Source organism: Pelodiscus sinensis, chromosome 11 (assembly GCF_052426305.1).
Source record: "Pelodiscus sinensis isolate ZL-2025 chromosome 11, ASM5242630v1, whole genome shotgun sequence".
NCBI lineage: Eukaryota > Metazoa > Chordata > Testudines > Trionychidae > Pelodiscus > Pelodiscus sinensis.
In genome coordinates, this window is record NC_143062.1 from 5916168 (window position 1) to 5939755 (window position 23588).

The 23588-nt window shown below is 60.6% G+C and overlaps 2 protein-coding genes across 5 annotated transcripts in view; one reads left to right on the forward strand and one right to left on the reverse strand.

Moving 5' to 3' along the window:
• The window catches only part of MST1 (macrophage stimulating 1), a 50852-nt gene extending 44850 nt beyond the window's left edge, over positions 1–6002 (forward strand). For 2 of the 3 annotated variants that reach the window (XM_075939591.2, XM_075939592.2), the window contains 5 exons: positions 533–610; positions 1495–1641; positions 3517–3623; positions 3907–4046; positions 5654–6002. In XM_075939591.2, the coding sequence (XP_075795706.2) occupies positions 533–610; positions 1495–1641; positions 3517–3623; positions 3907–4046; positions 5654–5815 (634 nt within the window). In that variant the 3' untranslated portion in view covers positions 5816–6002. The remainder of the gene's footprint in view (positions 1–532; positions 611–1494; positions 1642–3516; positions 3624–3906; positions 4047–5653) is intronic. The other variant, XM_075939594.2, reaches the window with a different exon arrangement.
• A 3051-nt stretch (positions 6003–9053) lies between these two features.
• APEH (acylaminoacyl-peptide hydrolase) lies at positions 9054–22494 on the reverse strand. 2 transcript variants are annotated; one of them, XM_075939589.2, is made up of 22 exons: positions 22338–22494; positions 22057–22186; positions 21701–21827; positions 19343–19433; positions 18579–18654; positions 18263–18417; positions 17896–18033; positions 17555–17646; positions 17197–17237; positions 16760–16881; positions 16231–16291; positions 15865–15962; positions 15672–15723; positions 15470–15558; positions 14810–14948; positions 14650–14733; positions 13923–14003; positions 13370–13458; positions 12925–13115; positions 12750–12852; positions 9625–9731; positions 9054–9225 (listed from the first exon to the last, which is right to left on the reverse strand). In XM_075939589.2, the coding sequence occupies exons 1-22, from the start codon at positions 22347–22349 to the stop codon at positions 9120–9122; spliced, it is 2184 nt and encodes a 727-aa protein (XP_075795704.2). In that variant the 5' UTR covers positions 22350–22494; the 3' UTR covers positions 9054–9119. The 2 variants fall into 2 exon arrangements, with proteins under 2 accessions (XP_075795704.2, XP_075795705.2); XM_075939590.2 differs by lacking the exons at positions 21701–21827; positions 22057–22186; positions 22338–22494 and having other exon boundaries at positions 18263–18412.
• Positions 22495–23588: the final 1094 nt, after the last annotated feature.

The following is a 23588-nucleotide window of genomic DNA, read 5'->3' on the forward strand; positions in this document are numbered from 1 at the left end:
GCTCCTCGGCATGCAGACCCCCAGGAACTTGGCACTTGGAGACCAGCCTGTGGCAGGCAGACGAGGGAGAGAGCCCAGTGGGCCAGTCCCAATGGGCCACGAAGGGCAGCGAGCTCGGTGGCAGGGCAGAGAGTCCCCGGGGGATCTGGCGGTCCCAGCCTGACTGGACCATTGTGATTGGCCACTCATGTCCAGCGGGACACAGGCCAGGAAAGGTCCCCAGCCATTTCCTCAAGCTGGAGTTAAATCTTCTCAGTGGCAGAGAATCCACGAGGACCCTGGGAACTTGTTCCTAGGATGGATTCTCCCCAGTGCCAGTGTAAGCCTGACTTGCCAGCTGCAGCGTGGACGGGGGTAGCCCTTCCTCTGCCAGCCTGGAGCCCCGATTTTGTCCCTGTGCCGATATTCTGCACACAGATGGAGTCTCCCTTTCCCCTCCCCTTTGTTCCTGCCGACAGCTCGCCCAGGCCTGTGGGGCAGCAGGGCAGCCCCTGGCTCGGGATGTCCAACACGTGTGCTTTCTGCCCGGCAGGGAAGGCGTGCATTTCTGCGGGGGATCCCTGGTGAAGGAGCAATGGGTCGTCAGCACACGCCAGTGCTTCTCGTCCTGGTGAGGAGTCTGCTGGAAGGCAGGGCAGCGGCTGAGCACATGGCATGCAAGGGGGCCAGATTCTGGGGACCGTTCTGGACCTGCTGAACCCCTTTCAGGCCCTCGGTGCCAGCTTCATGTGCCACAGGGCTGGGCTCAGAGATGGGCCAGGAAGCGGCACAGAGAGGGCAGATGGGCCCCGCTGCCGCACTGCAGGCAGCGTCTGGCGGGGGCTGTGGAGCCCAGGTGGGCTGAGACAAGAAGAGCCTGTTGTTCGCCCCCCCCACCTGCAGGCTGCACAGGCGCTGAACAGCACGTAGCTAGGTCACTATAGGCCTGGCTTCCCTAGTGCCACAGGGGTGTAGCAGCCCTGGAACACGCCCTTCGAATGGGGCTGCCCCGGCCATGGCCCTGTCAGGCATGGGCTGTCTGGGAGCTCCTTCCTGGACTGGGCAGCCCCAGGCATAAAAGCAAGGGTCAGCCCTTCTCCTCCACTCCTAGTGGCACCATGGAAAGGTGAGGCTGTGAGCGAGGCCCTGCCCAGCCAGCGCCCCCTGCCCGTCCTAGGCTGGGGCTGCCCTGAGGTGCCCATTCGTTTCTCTGCCTGCCGCTGTGCCAGCCAGCACACTGCCCAGGGCATGAGGCCTTGGGAGGCCTGTGCGGGGCTGCTTATGGGGCTGACCCCCAGCCCTGCTGAACAGGGGGTGCTGGGTGGAGGCTGCAAACCGGAGGGCAGGGTTGGGGTGTGGTGCTGCCATTCACCAAGCAGCAGTGTGGAGCAGGGCTGGGAAGCTGAGGCCAGACCTGTAGCCCTGGGAGCTGGATGGAGGTTGGGGGGCAGGGTGGGAGCTGGGGCACTGGGCTGGAGTGACGTGCTGCAGCTTGGCTTGTGCCTCCTTTGGCAGCGATGCTGACCTGTCTGGCTACCAGGTCCAACTCGGGACCCTCTTCAAGGATCCCAGCCCCAGCGACCCTGACAGACAGGCCCTCCCCATCCTGAGACTTGTCTGCGGGCCGTCCGCGTCCGACCTGGTCCTGCTGAAACTGGCTAGGTGAGTGGCCTAGGCGCTGGCGCAGCAGGGCTGGGAACTGGGGCCAAGGCGGACACTGGACCCCACCCTGCTATTCAGCTCTTGCTGGGACAGCCCCTCCCTCCAGCCCCCGCCGCCACCTTTCCTAATAAGGGTGTAAGGGCCAGAGCTTTGCCTGGGCTCTCCTGGAGAGGCCTCTGAAGTCAGCCAGAGTGCTCAGTATGTGGCTTGCCCCGAGGTCTGGGTGCCCTGGGGGGGCAGGAGTGCCTGGGCAGCCGTGTGGCAGGGAGGCAAATGGGTAGTTCATGGCCTTAGGGCAAGGGGAGACAGCGGGCCCAGGCACGCCACAGTGCAAAGCTTTGCAGTGCTGCTTATCTCATGCCAGCCCCTCAGGCTTGCAGCCAGCCTGGCTCAGCACCACTTCCTCTAGCTGCTGAGTGCCCTGGGGCGGGGCCAGTCTTGGGCTGTGCTTCTTGTCCCTGGCTCCCACTCTGCCTCCTGACCCCCGTGGCCTGTGCAGGGGGCATGCACTGGAATCCAGCTGGCACCCCCCAGGGGAGCACGAGGCAGGGGGGCAGCACAGGAGGAATCTGCCAGCTAACGCCGAATGCTGGGGCCAAGGACTCTGTCTCCTGAGGCTCCACGGTGCTGAATGGGGCAGTTCGCATCTCTGCAGGCCATTGGCCCAGGCTCCCTGCAGCCGTCCTGTTGTGCTCAGGTCACATCTGGAAGCTGCTTCCCATCCATGTGTGCTGAAGGGTAGGACTTGGGGGTTACAGTGGCCGAGAAGCTGGCCATGTAGCCATGCTGCATCTTGTAGCCATGGTGCCTAAGTGCATATTGAGCTGCATTCATAGGAGCATTGCCAGCAGATCGAGAGAAGTGATTATTCCCCTCTGGTCATCACTGGGGAGGCCACATGTGGCGTATTCCGTCCAATTCTGGGCCCCCCTTTACAGAAAGGATGTGGAGGCATTGGAGGGATTCCAGCAGAGGGCAGTTAAAATGATGAGGGGGCTGGAGCACATGACCTACTAGGAGAGGCTGAGGGATTTGGAACATAAGAACATAAGACTGGCCATGCTAGGTCAGCCCAAAGGTCCATCTAGCCCAGTATCCTGTCTACCGACAGTGGCCAGTGCCAGGTGCCCCAGAAGGGGTGGACCGAAGACAATGATCAAGCGATTTGTCTCCTGCCGTCCTTCTTCAGCCTTCGACAAACAGAGTCCAGGAACACCATTCCTACCCCCTGGCTAATAGCCTTTTATGCACCTAACCTCCATGAATTTATCTAGCTCTTTTTTAAACTCTGTTCTAGTCCTAGCCTTCACAGCCTCCTCTGGCAAGGAGTTCCACAGGTTGACTGTGCGCTGGGCGAAGAAGAACTTTCTCTTATTAGTTTTAAACCTGTTACCCTTTGGGCTCCTTTAGCAGAAGCAGAGAAGAGTGAGGGGGGATTTGAGAGCAGCCTTCAACTATCTGAAGGGGCAGGGCTCCAAAGAGGCTGGAGAGAGGCTGTTCTCAGTGGCAGGTGGCAGAACGAGGAGCAATGGTCTCAAGTGGCAGTGGGGGAGGTCTAGGTTGGACATTAGGAAAAATGATTTCCCTAGGAGGGGGGAAGCGCTGGGATGGGTTCGCTAGGGAGGGGGTAGAGTTTCCATCCCTCAAGGTTTTTAAGGCTGGGCCTGACACAGCCCTGGCTGGGATTGGTCCTGCTTTGGGCAGAGGGGCTGGACTTGATGACCTCTTGGGGGTCTCTCCCACCCCAATGTCTCTGATTCTCTGCAGGCCTGTTCCTGCAGTGGCCATGGCCAGGGCAGAGCCCTGTTGTGCCATCCCTGGCCCGGGATGCTCTGGCTTGGTGTGCAGCTGCATGTCACTGTTGTCTCTTGGCAGGCCAGCGACGCTGAACAAGCGGGTGGCTCTGATCTGCCTCCCCCCTGAGCGGTACGTTGTGCCTGAGAACACCGAGTGTGAGATCGCCGGATGGGGTGAAACCGGAGGTACTGACCCAGGCCAGGCAGTGAGGAGTGGCGAGCGCCATGGGGCACAGACATCCCCACCGCTGTCCAGGCTGGGGCTATCTGCAGAAACACCCCACCTGCCCTCCCTCTACGCTGCAGCTGCCCAGCTGGCTTCCTGCCCCCTCCCCTCCATCACGGCCATGTCCAGTCCCAATCAGGGGAGCCCCTAGAGCACAGCCAACATCCCCTGGCTTGTCCAGGCTGGGGGAATCAAGATGGGGGCCCCCTGCCTCTGGGTTCTAGCCACAGGTCCCTTCTCCAGGTACCAGCAACAAAACTCTGCTCAATGTGGCCAGACTTCCCGTGATGAGCAGCAGGGAGTGCAGTGCGCTGCTCCGGGGCCGGCTGAAGGAGAGTGAGCTGTGCACCAAGCCCCTGCGCACCAGGGTGGGGGCCTGTGAGGTGAGCTGGGGGCAGGCTGGGGAGAGGAGTGCCGTGGAGAAAGGGAGGGGGAAGAGTGCCATGGGAGAAGGAAGTGCCACAGGGGAGGGGAGGGAGGAGAGAACCGTGGGGGAGTACTATAGGGGAGGAGAGGGGCGTGCCATGGGTGAGGGGAGCACCACAAGGGAGTGGGGAGGAGAGTGCTGTGGGGGAGGGCAGAGGGGGAGTGCCATGGAGGATAGGAGAGAGGGGAGTGCCGTGGGGGAGGGGAGGAATGGGAGTGCCGTGGCGGAGGGGTGGGAGGGGAGATCAATAGGGGATGGGGAGAAGAGGGAGGGGAGTGCTGTGGGGGAGGGGAGGGAGGCGAGTGCCATAGGGGAAGGGAGTGCCTTGGGGGAGGGGAGGGTGGGGAGTGCCATGGAGGTGGGGCGGGAGGAGAGTGCCCTGGGGGAGGGGAGCGTGGGGAGTGCCCTGGGGGAGGGGAGCGTGGGGCATGCCCTGGGGGAGGGGAGTGGTACTAGGGTGGGCGGGTGGCTGGTTTTGGACCGAACACCTGGTCGAAAAGGGCCCCTGGCAGCTCCGCTCAGCCCAGCCACGGGGCCGGTAGAAGCTGGCTCCCCTCCAGCTGCCAGGGGGCTCCCCTCTTGCCCCCGCCCCTGAGACCTGTGGCCAATGGGCACAGTGGCCTCGGCGCCTGTGGGCAGGGCGCACACGGAGCTCCAGCCACACTGTGAACCTCTCCTCCCTGGTGCCACCCTAGAGCCTGCACCCCTGCCCCATAGCCCCCAGCCCAGCCCAGGGATAGTGAGCCAGCGGGGGATGGCGTGCATGTGGGCGGGGCCTTGGAGAAGGGGTGGGGCAAGAGGCGGGGCAAGGGTGTTCAGTGTTGTGAGCGGAGAAGGTGACCAGTTCTCAGTGGATCATGGGGGCGGAGCAGGGGTTAACGTAACTTGCATTGCTTAAGACTCAGGGCAATGGGTTGGGAGGGGGGTGAGTGTGGCTCAGAGCAGAGGGTATGTGGGGCCTCAGGACAGGGGGTTAGGGTGTGGGGAGGCTCGGGGGGGGGCAGGGAGTTGGGATGTGTGTGTGGGGGGGGCGGTTCAGGGCAGGGGGTTGAGGTGTGTGTGGATGTGGGGGGGCTCAGGCAGAGGGTTGGCATTTTTGTGGAGGGTGCAGGAGACAGGGCGGGGGCGTGTGTGTGTGTGAGAGAGAGAGAGGGGGCCAGGAGGTTGAAGTGGGGGGGGCTCAGGGCAGGGGGTTGGGATGTGTATGTGTGTCAGGGCAGGGGGTGGGGGAGCAGGGCTCAGGCAGAGTTGGTGTTTTTGTGGAGGGTGCAGGAGTCATGGCAGGGGGCTGGGATATGGGGGTGGGGTGCAGGGCTGGCTGCTGCCAGTGCCAGCCTGCTGGAAAGCCAAGCTGCAAGTGCTGCTCTGTCTCTTGCCCACTCCTTGCCAGCAGGGCGCCCTGGGCGCACGGCCGCTCATCCCCTGAGCAGAGGTGGCCATGCAAAGCGAGCTCAGTGTGAGGCAGCAGGGCAGGATGCAGACACAGGCATGGGGTCAGGGGACCCTGGCACTCCTAGTCCCTGCCCATGCTGTGGAGTCAGCTTGTTCTTTTGGCCCCTGCAGGGTGACTATGGGGGGCCACTGGCTTGCCTGACCCACGACTGCTGGGTGCTGGAGGGCATCATCACCCCCTCACGCGTGTGCGCCCGCTCAGCCCAGCCCAGCGTCTTCACCCGCGTCTCGCTCTATGTCGACTGGATCCACAAAGTGATGCGGATGCTCTGAGCCAAGGGGCTGGCCTGGGGACAGCCCCCAGCACTGCCACCCTTTGCCAGCTGTGTCATGCTGCGGCAGCGCCTCCAGGCCTGTCTGTGCTGAGACTGAGGCTATGCCCAGCTGTGCTGTGCTGGGCCTGGCCCTGGGCTGTTGGTGCATTGGCTGATTGCAATAAAACATGGGCAAGGTGGGACAATGGCTGCCTCTGTCATGTGGGCCAGTGGGTGCCCCAAGACGAGCCGAGCCCTGAGAACTGGGGGGGGGGTCTGGCAGGCACTGCGTTTGCCTGGGGGAGATGGTGGCAGTGTCGGCAGCAGGGGGCCCTGACCACCCCATGGAGCCTCTGCCCTGGGCTTGGGCTGACTCTGGAGTCCACTGTGACCCATGGAAGCCCAGCACCTGGGCATCTTGCTGCACGGGCAGGTTTTGCAGAGAGCCCCTTGTATGCTGCAGCCATATGGGGGAGGGGGAGAGGAGGAAGGGCCGTGAGTGCCTGGGGGGTGGGGTAGGAGGCAGGCCCATGGGGGAGGCAGGCTCTGGCAGGGACAGGGCAGCACATGTCTAGGTTTGCCAGTATAACAGGAGCAGGGCAGCAGGCTCTGGGCTGGGTGCAGCTGCAGGGAGAACTGGGTCAGGGCATGCATCTAGGAGGCGGGCGGGGGCTGTGACTGCGTCACCGTGGGCACAGCCCTGGCCTGGCTGGCCAAGCTGCAGTGGACACAGTAAGATGGGTGAGGTGGGCAGTAGGGGAGCCGGGTGCCAGCTATTACTGAGATGTCAGTGCCCGTTCCTTCCACGTGCCCAGCCACCTTTTGCTCAGGCCTCCTGCTCACTCCACCCAGCATGCTGGGGGCTGCAGGCTGGGGCACTTTTCCAGGTACCCAAGGTGTCCCACAGCAGGGGGGAGTGGGTCTGGGTTTCCTCGCTTGGACAGCCAAGGGCAGATTAATGTGCCCCCCCCCCCCCGAACTGCAAAAGCCCTGCTCTTTCGTCAGGCAGCCTGATGATGTACAGTTCCCCCCATGCCTGCTCCCAAGTCAGGGCCTGCAGGAAGCCGGGTCTCCCCTCATTCCAACCTCTCAGATGCAGGAAGCACCTGCACCCCAACCCAGAGCCCCTTTCCACACCTCCTGAGGGTGCCGACACTGCCCCTATAGTGGTGGGTGCAGCTGGCCCAGGGGCACCCTGAGCTACTCCCAGAAAATCACAGAACCACAGAGCTGGAAGAAACCTCAGAAGGTCATCAAGTCCAGCCCCCTGCTCTAGGCAGAACCAATCCCAACTAAATCAACCCGGCCAGGGCTTTGTCAAGCCAAGACTTAAACACCTCTAGGGATGGAGACTCCACTAGAGAACCCATTCCAGTGCTTCACCACTCTCCTAGTGAAATCGTTTTTCCTAATATCCAACCTAGACCCTGCCCTCACGATAACTTGAGCCCATTGCTCCTTGTTCTGCCATCTGTCACTACTGAGAACAGCCTCTCTCCAGCCTCTTTGGAACCCCCCTTCAGCCCGAAGGGAGTAGGCTAGGGGCAGCCCGAAGGGAGTAGGCTAGGGGCAGCCCGAAGGGAGTAGGCTAGGGGCAGCCCGAAGGCTGCTCTCAAATCCCCCCCTCTCTTCCCTTCTGCAGACTAAACAGACCCAAATCCCTCAGCCTCTCCGCGTAGGTCGTGTGTGTCAGTCAGTCTGTGGCTTCCCTGACTGTGCACTTGTATCTTGGAGCCATGCTGGGCCCACAGCCCCTCACAGACAGGGCCTGAGGCCGGGAGCCAGGCAGTGAGCAGGCAGCCCCAGGCCCAGCTGGAGCTGTTTCGCTGCAGGAAAGGCCCATTGCAGCCAGTGGCTAATGCTGCTCAGGGTCAGTTACATGTGGTCTGTCTGATTCAGAGTCCAGCCCTCAGCTTGTGCCAGACTCTCCTGCGAGAAGGTCCCAGCAGACTGGGAACCCTGGTTTCTGTTTCCTGCCCATGGCCCAGCCCATTGGCTCCACCCCAGACCCTAGTCTGGGCTCCATCTGCTCCTGGTTTTCCATCTCCCACGACTCACCCTGTGGGGGGGCCCCCTGCCTTTGGCCTTGGCCTAGTTTCATCTGCCCACCCTGCTGCCTGGTCCTAGCATTGCCCCTCTGCTAAGCCAACCCTGCCTAGACCTGCTGCTCAGTAGGCTAGGGGCAGCCCTTTCCCCACAGACCCTGATACACCAAATCGCCGCTCTCTCTTCTCCCATAGGAGCACACACTTGCAGCAGCTCCAGCTGTCGAGGTCCTGGGGCATCAGCACAGCCAAGGTACCAAGATACCTTGCTGGCACCAAGACTCTTCCCTCAACACTGGTGCGGGCTGGCCCCTGGCCTCTGTGCAGTGCCAGACAGATGCATAGCACAGAGCCATGGTCTATATACCTAATGTCCCGGGGTAGGGGCAGCTGCTGGCAGCAGGAGTGGGGAAATCCTGCTGCCTACTGACAGTGGACATTTTCTGCCATGTTTTCAGGATGACACTGTGTGTGTGTCAGTTCCCCTCTGCACTTCTCATTGTTGGCCTGCAGGTGTGAAGGGGGTAGAATGCTGCTCTTGGGGCAGAGCACGAGCTGCTTGGAGAACCTGCAGATAATGGGCCCCCCAAGGATGGCACAATTAATGCCCAGCTTTGGCAGGCCAGTAAGTGGGTCAGCTAAAGTCAGCCTGGCTCTGGGCTGCTGGCTCAGGCCATTGGGTGAGAGTTGATTCCACAGCACTCACCTGGAGCAGAGCCAGAACCTGCCTGCATAGAGCTGGCTTAACTTTGCCTTTTCCTGGATGAGGCTGCTGGATATCCCTGCCAGTATTGGCTGGGGATTGTCTGCTGGGTGGCTGGCTCAGCTCCAGCTGAGTGCTGTGGAGTCTCAGCTGGAATGGGTGGGCAGGGAGGCTGGGGACAATGTAAATGTATGGCCAGTCCTGGCAGAAAGCAGCCCTTGGGGCCTGCTCCTGGCAGGCTGTGGGGTGCCACGGGGTGGAGACTGGAAGGATGAGCTGTTTTCTGGGTGCAGGTGCAGCGAGTGTAAAGCCAAGTGGCGCCAGCCAGCTGGCAGCCTGGAGAGCCAGCATTGAACTTGGGCCATCCCCCCCGCTGCAAGGAGGGATTCTGGGGCTCTTCCTCTCCCTCTCGCAACCCCCAAGCTGCTGGCAAAGGGGGACCCCATTGCAGAGGAGACTTCACCCCCCCTGCCCGGGGCAGGCTGCCACGTGAGGATGAGGAAACATGACAAGCTGAGCTACGGGTTTAATGGAGGCGCGCCACAGGACACAGGTGCAGACAGCGCACAGCCCCGTCAGCACTGCAGATGCTGGAGCAGCCACAGCGCCATGTTCATGAAGCCGTCAGCCTCAGCCTCCACGCTGGAGAGTGCGTGGTTGTTCCCAGGGTATAGAAGCAGCCTGCAGAGGAGAAGAGGGCTTGGCAAGGTAGGCTGGAACCAGCTCCCCAGGAGCCTCCACCCAGGATACTCAGGGAGCCCCTGCCCACCTGTATATGCACCAGGACCCCTGTGCCCAGGCACCAACCAGGACCTCCCACCCCACCACCTACTGAAGGAGCTCAGCATGCCTGGTTATGCACCAGTGCCCCCACATATGGGATGTACCAGCTCCTCACAGTGCTCTGAGGCTCCAGCCAGCTTTCCCCACACAAACACAGCTGTTCCATTGGTGAGCCCAGGCCTACTGGATTGTGCCTGAACACCCAGCTTGTCTGCCCTAGGCCCCAGCCATAGCCCCTGCACTAGTCAGTTCTCTTCCCAACACCTGTTCCCTATATCCCATGCCAGATGGGCTCACCGGACAGGGATGCCCCTGGCCTTGAGAGCTCGGTAGTACTCCAGCCCTTGGTTTGGGGGGACACGTCTGTCCTCTTCTCCCAGCATCAGGAGCACGGGTGCCTGGACCTGGGGGGAAAGCAGGGCAGAGCTCTGGGTCCCACAGCCAGCACTGGGGGGGGCCTACACCACGACGTGGAGTGTGTGTCTGTCTGACTTGGGAGAGAGGGGCAGAGGCTTTGAGTGGAGCCATGGGACAGGGTAGCAGGGTTTCTGAGCAGGGGTTGGGACAGGTTCCTTGGGTGCAATCTGGAACTGAGCCCTCTGTCTCACCAATCAGGGCTCCCCCTCCCAGTGAGCTGCGGTGACCAGCTGCAGACCTCTCTCACAGTCAGGGGTACAACCAGTTGCCTTTGCCAACCACTCATGAACTAACACTAGACTCCAGCCAGGCCCCCACAGCCCTTCCACTTAAGACCCCAGTGCTGTGCCTCTTGCATTGGAGCCCGGGCAGTGTAAATGTATTACCCAAGCTGGCACTCCTGCCAAGGAAAGCAGACCTGCCGTAGCCCTTGTGACCTGAGCAGCTTTTCCAAGTACTGCAACCACAACACAGTGTTTTAGGTAAAAGAGCGTTTCTTAGATAATCAACTTTCGTCTGGACAGTCACTCTTTGTAATCTTGTCAAGACACCTTGCTGCAGTTAAGTAAGTAAAAATCTCAATACGAGTTCTGCAAACTCACTAGGGTTTGAATCAAGAAGTATCTTACTCTAGGTTACAGATTTCTCACAGAGACTGGAACTTTCCTTTAGCCTGCAACCACATCTTCAGTTCAGCTTTTCCCCCCAGCTGTGTTGAGTTGTGGGGGGGGCAGCGAGGCAAGTTTGGTAAGCCAGAGGCTCAGCACTACCCCAGTCCCAGGCTGCCACCCAGCAAAGCAGTCAGAGGGGCACAGCGAGCAGGATGACACGTACAGCTTGTTGTTCAGAGTGAGATTTGCAGTTCATACAGATCACAAGTGAGATTTAAGTATGGTGGCTAAGAACAGTCTAAGAGAAGGTTACTGGTTTGCAATTTTTGTTTGCTTACTTCAGGAAGAGAATGAAGCAGTTGTGAAACTGGTTTGTTTTAAACTGGTTACCTATTAATTTCATTGTGTAACGCCTAGATCTGGTGCAAGGAAAACGAGTAAATAGCACTTCCTGGTCTACTTTCTCCTCACCTGTCATAGGCCCCCTGTCGTCTCTTCTCCACACTGAAAAGTTCCAGTCTTACTAGTCTCTCCTCATATGGCAGCCATTCCATATTCCTAATACTTTTTGTTGCCATTTTCTGAATTGTTTCCAATGCCAAGGTATCGTTTATGAGATGAGGCGACCACATCCGCATGCAGTATTCAAGATGTGGACGTACCATGGGTTTAGAGAGGCTATAAGATATTCTCGGTCTTATTCTTTATCCTTTTCTTAATGATTGCTAACATTCTGTTTGTTTTGATTGCTGCTGCACGCTGAGTGGATGTTTTCAGAGAGCTATCCACAATGATTTCAAGAGCTCTCTCTCAAGTAGTTACATCTACTTTAGACCCTCATCACTTTGTAGGTTCTATTGTGATGATACTTTCCAATGTGCATTACTTTGCATTTATTAACATTGAATTTCATCTGCTGGGACTTAACGATCTTGAGCAGTTTTGCCACCTCACTGTTTATCCCTCTCTCCAGATCATTTATAAATAGGTTGAATAGGATCAGTCCCAGCACAGACCCTTGGGAGACCCCACTAGTTACGTTTCTCCACTCTGAAAACTGACCATTTACACTCAACCCGTGTTTCCTTTTTTTCTTTTTTAAAGAAGTTGTCAGTCCATGAGAGCACCTTTCCTCTTAACCCATGACAACTTACTTTGCTTAAGAGCTTTTGGTGCAGGACCTTGTCAGAAGTTTTTTGGAAATTTAAATACGCTACATCCACTGGATTCCCCTTATCCACATGCTTGTTGAGCACCTCAGAGAATTCTAGGAAACTGGTGGGGCATGATTTCCGCGTACAGAAACCATGTTGACTCTTTCCCAACAAATTCTGTCTGACAGTTTTGTTCTTTACTATATTTTCGACAGGTACTGAAGTTTGAGTTATTGGCCTGTAATTGCCAGGATCACCTTAGAACCCTTTTAAAAAACTGGTGTCACATTAGCTATCTTCCAGTCACCCGGCACAAAGCGGATTTACAAGATAGTTTACAAGCCACAGGAAGTAGTTCTGTAGTTTCACACTTGTGTTTCTTCAGAACTCTTGGGGGAATGTTATCTGGTCCTGGTGTTCACCAAGTTCTGAACAAACACAGATGTGAAACTGCAGAACTACCAGACAGTGGAGACGTCTCCGAGGGAGCATGTACACAATGGAGGCTGCTTGAGCCAGGTTACAGCAAAGGATCTTTCCAGCAAGCTGGAAGAAGCTGTAAAAAGGGGGAAGTGACATCACTTGGCCAATCTCCCTGACAACTCCACCCTGGAACTGTGTCTGCAGAACAAAGACTGAATGGAGGAGGTTCCAGCCAAAGGAGAGACCCAGCCTGTGCTGCCTGCTTGTATTGTCTATCAGTGCAGGATGTGGCTTGATTCAAATCTTGCTTAGTGCACAGAACTCAGTTTGCGATTCTACTTTGATTTCCTAGGTAACCCACTTTGATCTGTGCACTTCTTACTTACGATCCACCTGTCTGCAGTTCCCACTCCTGTTTAGATTTCAGCTAGAACCGTGGACTTAGTTGAGGCGCAATGGGAAATCTTCTCCACTTGCATAGGCAACACTGGGTAATAAATTTGCACTAGTCCAGTGCAGGATGGTGCAGTTCTGGGCTCGTAGGCTAGGGAGCTGGGGGAACTGGCTAGAATCTTGTTGTTCCTGAGTGGCTGGGAAAAGCATTGACACCATGCGGCCGGGTGTGTCCCTGCCTTTGTGAGCGCAGGGCCTGGAGAGGTCTGCAACTTGTCACAGGTGCAGTGCAAGAGACCCTAGGCTGGTGCGACAGAGGGCTCAGCAGTACCTCGTTACAGGCGGCACCCCAGGGGTACCCGTCACAGGGATGCAGAGTCTCTCAATGGGTGAGGTGTCTGAGCAAGGAGGCAGGGCCGCATACCTGGGTAACGTACTGCATGGGTGACTTGTGGAGCATCTCTGCCCAGCGGGCAGGGTCCGGGAGGGTGTTGGGTGCATAGGGGAAGCCCGCCTCAGTCAGACACCTGCAGAGAAGACAGAGTCCAGCTCAGGATGGGGCCCAGGAAGCGTGGAAGGTCTCAGCCCCAGGCACTCACCAGTCTGGGATGTCAGTGCTGCTGATCATGGAGGCTATGTTGATAACTGGGTTCCTCACCACACAAGCCCGGTAGGTGTCTGGGTACTGGCCGATGAGGTGGCAAGCGAGGAAGCCCCCGTGAGAGCCACCCACCAGCGCTACCCGCGTTGAGTCCAGGGGCTCTTCCTGCAGGACCCGCTCCACGCAGTACTGCAATGGGAGACGAGGGGTAGAGCTGTGGGGCAGTCAGAATGCCAGGGCCCAGGAGGAGGCAGCCAGGTTGGTCTCAGGGAGGGGGCATGAGGACAGTGCTGTGATGGGGCTGGGACCTAACAGGCTGGCTGTGCCCATTTCCCCTCCCAAGTTCCTGGGCAGGAGGTGCCTGGAGGGAGCAGACTGCTCTGCTGGCTGGGGGTCACATGCTCTCCCAGATCCCGTGAGGCCTGGGGGGAAGCAGCCGATACCTGTACATCTCTGACATCCTGGCAGCCCACATGCCCCGGAAGGGAGGTGATGCTGTCCTGTCCGAAGCCCAGCGAGCCACGGTAATTCACTGCAAAGGAGCTCAGCGTGATGAGAGGGCCCGTGCCAGCCTCCTGGCAACAGGGGCTCACAAGAGCACATGGCTGGCCTGCCACAGCCAGCCCTCAGCTGGGCACTGGCAGGAGACCCCAGTTCTTGCCAACGGGCACCCAGCTGTACGCTGCGACCCAAGGCGAGCGGGAGCAGCTGAGTATTGTGGGGCTGGGCAGACCTGGGCTCTGCACGCTCCCACTGGCTGCCCCAGGATGCTGATGATGGCTGCCCCAAATGGCCGTCCCCACGATGGTACTTTCTGGGAGTTCTCTGTGCCACGACCCAGCTGTGCCCTCACTCAGCAGCTCCTCCTCATGGTGCCGTGCCAGTGCTCTGGTACGGGTGAGCGTGGCCAGGTCTAGGGAGCCCACAGCCACAAGGTCACCATGCCGTGGCCACAGCACGTCTGCAGCATCACCCCTCTCCCCTGGCAGGACTCACCCAGGAGCACAGCAAAGCCCATCCTGCAGAGCACCGCGGGGTAAAGCATCCAGCTGGCTGTGTAGACAGAATGTGGGCCCCCTGCAAGGCGAGGCAGAGCACTGAGGGGCTGGTGCATGAGGCAGAGCCCAGAGGGGAGGGGCTCATACGAGCTGTAGGGATGTTTGTTTGGCAGGGAGGGGGAAGAGCTGGCTGAGCAAAGCCACCAAAGTGCCAGGCTCCCCCAACACAGGACTGTCTCGAATGGAGGCTTCAGGGGAGCATCTGCTGGCCCTGCTCACCCCCCACCTAGCGAGCTCCCACCACCCTTGGAGCGAGAGGCTAGTTCAGAACTGGGCACAAGACAACAGAACTCGGGGGCCAGGGCTAAACCAAAACCGGAGGCCACCAACCCTCCAAATCAGCTACCAGAGACAGAACTGAAGGGGGAGGGGAAAGGCTGCGGGGTTGGAGAGGGCCTGACCCATGGGGTGGCTGCACTCCTTGAGGGCTGAGGCCTGGGAAGTGGTGGCGCGCCTCTGTGGGGCTGAGAACTGTGCTCCCCAGGGGCTCAGTGGGCTGTGTCCTGCAGGCAGCTGGGGGGCAGTTTTCAGTCCCTCCTCTCCCTGAGCTTTGTCCCTGCCATGTGGGGAGCCAGGTCTAACAGGACAACACTTGGCACTAGCTTCAAAACTAGGCCCAATCAGACCTATGCAGTGAGGCTGGGGGTCCCTGCATGTGGGCTCACCATGGGGCATGACCACCAGGGGCAGCTTCCTCGGCCCCACCCCATTGCTGGGCTGCAGCAGGATGGCTTCAAAATCAATTCCCTCTGCAAAGGAAGAGCGGGAGGTCAGCACTGGAGCCAGCCCCCAGGGCCCAGCCCCCCTGCCGCTGACAACACTCACTGTACTGCGGGTTCTCTTGCTCCGGGGGAGGCTGCAGGGGCCGGATAGCCCAGCTGATCTCCGGTATTGGGGCAGCGGCCTCCAGACATACCCAGCGCACCTGGGTCTCCCGCCCAGCCCCGGGAAGGAAGGCCACCTTCTGCCAGGGGAGAGAGCCTGTCACTGCAAGAGGGTACAGCACGCTCAAGGGGGTGGGGAGAAGGGGTGCTGCAGACATTCTCTAGCAGCACTTGGGGAGGAAATGGCTGAGGTCGGCATGGGGGGGCCAGAAGGAGAGATTGGCAGACTGTGCAATGCCCATGCCTGCAGCCTTCTGCTCACTTGGCCCTGGGCTCTCCTCCCTCCCAGGCTCTGACTTCACCCATAGCCCCCCGACACCACAACCCTGGGATCCCCCCAGATTTACCACTACTCCATACTCCCAACCCACAGCTCCTTGCTAGCCCAGCCCTGGATCCCCCCGCACGTTCTGCCAGGGCCACCACTCCTGAGCTGTAGTCCCGGCTAGCCCAGTGCCAGGCTGACGTGAGTAGAATGGCACGTTGGGGCGCTGGCAGGGATGTGGTGTGGATGCAACCAGTAAGTTTTTATTCCTGAGCCTGTGTGTGGGGTGAAAGGTCGTGGCTCGGCCTCCCACCCCAACCCACCCCACCCCCTTACCAGCGTGGGGGGACAGCTGGGGGTCGAGAACTTGGCCACCAGGAGATCCCGCTCAATGGTGAGGGCAGACCAGCTGCCCAGGGGGGCTCCTGCAGAGGGACATACGCCTGGGTCATGGGACATGCCTCAGGAGGGGACTGGGGGCAGCATGGCCTCCAGCCCCTTCCACTCAGTGTCCAGGGGCAGGCTGGAGGGTGCTTACCTGAAGTCAGGGAAGTCACGCTGCCGCTCTGTGTCTCCACCACAAGCAGCTCCTAGGGAGACATCATGAGCTTCATCAGAGCGGAGGCTGATCCAGAGCAGGCAGAGCCCAACGTCCCCTCCCCCAGCTCAGGGCTGGTCTGGGCCCAGGCTCCGCATGTGTCCGCAGACAGTCCCCCCCCACTTCTGAGTACCTGACGGCTGCGCTGAGCGGTGTCTAGCACGACCCTCTGGCTGTCGGCTGCCCAGCACAAGGCTGGCAGTGCCGAGCAATAGATCCCTGTGAACGATCCTGCAAGGAGAGAGCCCGGCTCACCACACTGCCTCTGCACACCTATGGCCAGCCACAGGGACCCCAGCTTCCCATGCACCCACAGCTCTGCCAATGCCGTACAGTCTCCACCCGCAGCCCCTGCGTTCCCCCTCACTCCTGACCCGCAGCCCCTGGTGCCAGGAACCCTGGCCCATCCTGAGCAGAGCTTTCATACAAGGAGAGCACCCTGCCGTATCCAGCTGCCCAGCCCCTCCCTCGCTTCCACAGAACCCGGCAAACGACTCACTCTGGCTCTGTCGGGGCACAACGTCCAGCACGGTGGAGGTGACCTTTGTGTACCAGTCATACTGCAAGAAATGGACACCTGGCCTGATGCTCTCGATAGCCACTTGCCACCCTCCTTCCAGGCCATCTGCGGCAAGGCTGGAGGCTGAGTGTGCCAGGCAGTCTGCCCTGGATTAGGTAGGCCCCAGTAGGCCAGCCCCAGCTCCCAGCAGGTACCTGGGAGGGCAGCCGTGTTGTGCCAAGGATACCACCTGGGCAGAGGGAGAGGGTGCAGTGTAGGCCATGGAACAGGGCTGCTGTGGGCACTGCCCCTTGGCTATGGCAGTGCAGGCTGCTAACCCAGCAGCAAGACAGACAGACAGACAGCTCCCGGCAGATATCCTGCACATGGGCTGGCTTTGCCACCAGCTCCGGGCCTGGGCTGGGCTCCGGAGAGCCTGACAAAAGCACTATAGGGGACAGGGTGAGAGGTGGTGCCTTCAGGGCGGTGACCCCTGGCACTGGCGCCCAGCCTGGCAGGACTCACTCACCACACAGAGGCGGCTGCACTGCTGGTGGGGACCAAGGGCGCTGTTCTCAAGGTACACGATGCGGCACTGGTCCGGGCTCAGGCGAGGGGACCACACAGCTTTGGTGTCATCTGACAGCAGCTCTGCAGCAGGACAGGAGTCTGTTAGGTGAGAATGGGCAGGTGCAAACAGGATTGCAGGGGTGGGGCCTAGGCAAGGAGGGGATATGTGGGCAAGGCACAGGCAGGAGCATGCAGGCAGGGCTAGCAGGGGGGGAGGTGGCTGCAGGCAGGGCTGGCTGGGGGGGAGGGGGCTGCAGGCAGGGCTGGCTGGGGGGGAGGGGGCTGCAGGCAGGGCTGGCTGGGGGGCTGCAGGCAGGGCTAGCAGGGGAAGTGGGGGGGCATGCAAGGGGGGGTGAACAGGCAGAGCACTGGCTCAAAACAGCAGCAGTGACTCACCACACCTGGCTCCTGTCAGGTCTATGTAGAACAGGGCTGACCTGGGAATAGGAGCAGGGCAGCTCTCACTGCACAGACCCCACAGCTTCCCCCTCCACCCTGCCAAGCGGTCAGTCTGGCTCCCACTGCTGCCCCTGCATGGGCCCGGCTCCCAGCTGGCAGATAGGAGCTGCAGTTCCCCAGCTGCAGCCAGCAGCCCCTCCCAATGCAGCAACCCCTTTCAGAGGAGACTGTAGCAGGTGCCCGCAGACTGGGGCCAGCCCTTGGAGCAAGGTGGAGCAGCCCCAGTGCCCCACAGGACATGTCTCCAAGGGGTCCCCTGGCCTAGGCTCTGTGGACAGCAGCACGGGGCACTCACCTGCGGTTGGTGCAGTGCCGCAGGCCCAGGCGGAAGGGTTCATGCCACCAGCCTATGAAAACCACCCCTGTGTCACCAGGGGACCAGAAGGCCTGTAGGCAAAGTGGGAGAGCACCAGTGGGCAAGGGGCAGGTGCAAGAGCAGCTAGAAGTCCACTCCAGTTCAAGGGAACGGAGCTGCAAGCAGCACTCTCCGAGCAGCTAGAGCAGGTGCCATGGGGCACAGGTGGGTGACCAGTGGGGGCAGCTGACATCAGAGAGAATAGGCAGAGCTGCATGAGGGGGCTCCTTCGGGGTGCCAGTCGGGCACTACCAGCACCTTGCTCCTCCACCTGCACTGACCTGCCCAGGGGAAACGTGCTCCGGGATGCCTTCCAGCACCGAGACGTTGCCACTCTCCACGTCCAGGACGCACAGGGCTGGAACACTTTTGCCCACCAGCGTCTCGCCCCAGTCCTCATGGTACACAAACTGCTCCCCCTGGAACACAGAGCCATGAATGTCCCTCCCTTGGGGTGCCCCGACCCCCGGCCTTCCTGCTGCCTGGCACAGGCTGCCAAGCTCTGACCCGGACCAGCTGGCTCTATTTGCACTGCCAGAGCCCACAGGGGGGCAGGGCACAGGACTCAGCCACAGAGCCAGGAACTGCTCTGGAGTTCCTCTTTAGGGTCTGGCTCTCTGGCCAGTCTGGGGGCTGCGCTCCACACACCTTGACAGCTTTGCTGCGTCTCTCCTCTTCTGCACAGTCGCTGCTCAGCTCCAGGGTTTTGCTCTGGAAGAAGGACTCGGCCTTGGGCCGTTTCCTCTCAGCCACGTAGAGCAGGTGGGTCTCCGAATGCGACCAGGACAGGCAGCCAAACTGATCTGGGGAAGTGCTGGTCAGACCCTCTGGAGCGGCATGGCCCAGCTCCCCCACCATGGACCCTGGGGACCCATCTTCTGCCCTCACCCATCCTGCCCCATCCTCTCCAATTCCCTGCCAGCCAATGCAGGCAGAAGGGGGTTTCGTGGCAACCTGGACTCACCGTCCTCATAGACATTGCCATGCTTCTCCAGCACTGTCAGGTTGATGCTCTTCACCTTGCGATTCTGACTCCAGACCTGGGGGAACAAAGACAGCAGGGGCCAGGACTCAGGACTCCAGAGCCTGGTCCAGAATCACTGGCTCCCCAAGGAGCAGCTCCCTCCACAGGACAGGTGCCTTCTGGGCAGAGCTGCTGGTGCTGTGCTGGGTATCCCAAGAAGCCCTGCAGCACTCAAACACCAGCAGAGCTGTGGAGTCACAGGGCAGGTGGCAGGGGAATGGCAGCACAGGATGGCAGGTGGAACAGGCAGCTGTGCTGGAGAAAGGCTGCCAACAGCTACCAGTTGGGGAGGCAGTTTGCCTGGCTGCAGAGTTTGCACTGGCCCTGGAGGACCTGCTCTATCCACAAGGGAAGGAGCAGGCTGGCCACACCTGAGTCCATCCTGCCCCACTTTAGCCTGGGGTTCCAGGAGGGTAAGGCCCACTGGCTGGGCCCCAGTGTGTCAAGAGCAGTGCCTGGTGAATGCTGACAGGAGAGCCACAGGGATTCCCATCTCAGTGGACGGGTGATGCTATGGAGAATGGATCCCTCTTCCCCAAAGATAGGCTTGAGGGGGGACATCAGCAGCTGGGGCTGGCCCTGGCCTTTCCTCAAATCCTGAGCACAGGCAGGCCAGGAAGATGCCTTGGGCCAGACTACACAACAGGATCCCACCTTGGCCTGAGCTGGATGCTGAGGGCTGCCCCATCAACACACTGACTCACCTCAAGGAACTGCTTCTCCTCGCCTTTGCCAGGGCTGGCTTTCCGCAGGACAGCCTTCAGCGTCCCGCTGGGAGACTCCCTGCTCAGCAGCCTGCAGGGGGGAACAGGCTGGTGTGGGCTAGGGGGTGGGAGAGGTATGCCCAGGGCAGAGGGAGTCCGTAGGACTGTGGACCCACAGATGGGAGGGGTGGAGCTGTGGCCTGATGTGACTGTGAGCTCACTCAGGCAGTAGAGTGACCATTCCCACCTTGTCAGTGACCAGTTATCCAAAATGGTGCAAAAAAACCTGTGTGAAGGTCCCCAAGGACTGACTGTTCCAGTCCTGTTGGCAACTAAGAGGAAGAGGGAACTGGAAATCAGTGGGGTCGGAAATTCAGCCCAATTGGTGGCCAATGAGCTATTCACCCTTTGACAGCCTTCGGGGGCTGGAAAGCAAACAGACTTTGGGGGAAAATTAGCCAGAGCCACAGCTGTCTGGCAACAACCATGGCAGCAGGCTTCACTGTCATTGGGGGAGGGGGGGGCTCCTGGGAACCAGGCCTTCCTCTTCCTGCACCTCTGAACTTTCTGACAGACCTGGCCAGAGAGAGGGATCCAGAGGCCAGCACCACCTCTACTGGCTCTGGCTGAATCACAACCCACCACTGGAACACTAGACTTTGTCCCCCTCATTCCCCCCCCGTGACTGTTGCCCTCCCCACCTTTCCGCTTTCCTGACCTCTGTCTGGTAACGGCATGGCTGAACCGGCCACACCTGCATACGGTGCAACACCAATATAAGCCTGTGACCTAGCAGCACCGAACAGTACTACGCCAAGCCGCCCCCAACCAGGGTGAGTTTGCCAGCTCTCAGCATGGCTGGTCAGAGCACGGGCTATGACTGGGTTTCTCCAGCAGCGAGACAGTCCCAGAGACAGATGCTGCATCTCTCTCTTCGCTGGTCTTTTCTGTCCCAGCTAGGGTGCCCTAGGCTTGTTTAGTCTTCTTGGTCAACCAGATCAGACTTTAGCAGCATTCCACCCCATCCCCCTCAACTCACTGCTTCTTTTCCCCCCAAATGCCGTCATTTGCCAGCCATAACCTTGTCTTGTCTATGAAACTGTCCGGCCTCTCATCTGCCAAAGGGAAAATGAGTGTGGTTTCAATGAAAGCCTGACTTAGTCCTTTCCATTCCAACAGCTGCAGTTGGGTTCCCATCCTTTCTGGATGTTCACAACAGGCTAGCAGAGTGTTTGCTAGGCTATTTGCCCTGGGCTACACAAGCTGAGGACTCAGACCCCAAAGCCTGGGCAGTGGTTAACCCAGGATACTGCTGGGTAGGGCCAGGGTCACGCAGCCCTTTGGCTCCCGTATCCCTTCTAAAGGCACATCAAGATACAAGGCGATGGAGGGGGTGCTCCCACCAGGTGCAGCAATGGCAGGGCCAGTGGGGCTGCCCATGGCAAAGCTGGAGACACGGCCGTCCATGGGGGGCACAGGACCTGGGGCCACACCTTCCCCAAGGTCCACCTCTGCTCCGGAGCAGGGGTGCAATCGGAGCGAAGCCCTCTCCTCTGAGCAATGTGAACCAACGGACTACTGGGGGGTTTGGCAGGGGGCAGCAGCAGGGGTTGACCCCCCCGCACTTACCACAGCAGTGGGAGCCAGAGTGACCCGGCAGCCTGCTCTGTTCCACCCTGTCTCATCTCCCAGCCACTGCATTCTACTTCACTGTGGCAGTGGGAAGAGGAGCACCCTGGGGCAGGGGCGCTCCAGTTCCTGCTGCCGTGGTGAGTGCAGAGGGGCCCAATCCTTGCTACCACCCTGTGCCAGGCCCCTGGCTGCCTTGAGCCCCATCCATAGGATGGTTGAGGCAGCTGCTGCAGGGCACGGGGCAACCACCTCAAACCATCCTATGGACAGGACCGCTTTGGCTGGGCAGCAATGGCCAGAGCTGGCCCAAATGCCTCCTCCAATGTGCAGAAGCACAGCAAAGGGCCCTGCCCTCTGCTAACAACCTTTGGCCAGCAACAGGGGCTGAAGCCTCCCCAAGGACATGGGAGCAGGAAGGGACCAGCTGCAGGGAAGGGGCAAGCGCAATGGGAGACTGTGCCTCCCACACCAGCAATCCAAGGGGCAGGGGCAATTCAGGGCCATCAGGAAGGTATGTCCGATGGCTCCCAGGATATGCCCCTCCCTCAGACTCTGAGCAGGGAGCCTCTGCTGGGTGCTGAGTCACACTCTGCCTCTATCCCTCCGTCTGGAGCCCCCAGCATGTGTGCAGGAGGCAACACAGCCCGAGCTCTTCCCCAGCTTCTTACAGCTCAGGCCAGGCTTCAGCAGAGCTGTGGGGGTGGCAGTGGGCACAGACACACTTACTCTCCCTTGATCTCACTGCAGGTGCCAGCGGGGCCCGAGTACACAATGGCCTGGCTGTCGTGGAAGACGAGGTACTGGCGGCAGAACTTCAGGCTCTCGGCTCTCTCCAGGTCTTGCTGAGACCACTCTGCAAGGAGAAGGCAGTCAGCCCAGCCCCGGCCCTGCGCCCCTCCCCTGGCTGCAGAGACCGCCTGCACCCGGGCAGCAGCCCAGCACCCGGGAGACCTGCTGGCCCTGGCTCTGTGTGTTCGGCCTCGCAGCTGCTGTGGGGGCGGGGCCAGCCCGAGACACGCCCCCTGCCTCTCCAGCTGGAGCAGCCTCCCGGCATGCACCGCTCTCGGCCCCGCGCGCGGTACCTGTGTAGACGGTGCAGTGCCGGCCCCCGTACTGCGAGGTGACCTCGGGCCCGACGCGGGCGCTGCACAGCGCGGGGCACTGGCTGAGCTCGCGGTACAGCGCGGCCACGTGCTCGGGGCGCCTCAGCACCTGCGCGGGAAGGAGCCATCAGCGCGGGCGGGGAGGGCGGGGCCCGGTGGGGGGCGGGGCTCTTGCCCCGGTGTCTCCGTCCCCTTCGGCCCGGCCTGGTGGGCCCCTCCCGCGGGGCACTGTGGGAACGCGGCGGACCCAGCCCCCTCACCCGCGATTCCATGCCGCTGACGCTACTCCAGCCGCGAGGGTCGCGCGCGACACTTCCGGCCCGCGGCGGGCGGAGCTTCCACTGGGCGGGGCCCGGCGCAGGCAGGGGAGGGGCGTGTCCCTCTGCGGCCGCCGTCCAGCGCTACCCCGTTACCCGGCAACCACGAGATCCCGCTCTTGCCGTGAGGCGCATCGGGACCTGGAGCTACGGCTCCCAGGCGGGGCGGGGCGGGGCGGGGCGCCGGGTGGTGCCGGGGGGGGGGGAGAGTTGGGGGCGGGGCGCTGGGTGGTGCCGGGGGGGGGGGGAGAGTTGGGGGCGGGGCGCCGGGTGGTGCCGGGGGGGGGGGAGAGTTGGGGGCGGGGCGCTGGGTGATGCTGGGGAGGAACTGAGGGGGTGGGGCTCTGGAGGGAATTGGAGCATCTGGGGGGTGGGGCCAGGAGAAGCTGCCTGCACTGCCAGGGTCCCGCTGGGGTCTCTTGACTTTCTCCCTGTCCCCTGGCCTGGGGATGGGGCTGTGGCCCCCTCCCACCTGCAACGTGAGCTGCACTTTGGCTTCCTGGCCTTCACAATGGAACATGTCCCCTGTGAGCCCTAGGCCAGGTTCAGGACAGGGCCTTGTGGGAGTGTCTCTGTGCTTTGTCTTCCCTGCCCTGGCTGGGTCCTGGCTCACTTCAAGTAAGTCCCATGTCACCAGCAGCTTGTTGGGAGGCCTGAGAGCCCGGTCTGGGTTTGTGCTGCAGGCATGTGTAGGTCGGTTGCCAGGTGTGATGTGGGCAGCCCATCAGACATACCTTCCACACGCTGTCAGCCCCAGCCAGGATGGGGCTACCCAGCTGTTCTGGTGGAGAGAGGCTGAGCAGCAGGCCTTGGTGTGCTAGTTAGAGTGGGTCTGGCCCTCTTGTTTGCCATCGTCAGGATCTGGTTCCTGATACAGAACTGCCCCTGAGGGGGCCCAGGCCCCTGCACTGTGGACATCTCATGTGGTGTTGAGTGCTATGCGTGGGCCTGGCTCACCACGTGCCAGTCCTGAGCTGGGAATAGCACAAGCAGCACCACTCCCACAGGAAAGCTGTGCAGCCTCGTGGGCTTCCTGTGAATTCGAATGAATTGGCCAGTAGCAAGGATTGGCTTCAGTCAGTCTTTTTGTCCCCAGTTTGCGGGTGACAAGGCTGTCCGGGGTCTGTGAGCACTGATCTGGGATCTCTATTACTGCTCCAGCCAGAAGCATTGCAGTCAGGCTGAGGCCTGGGA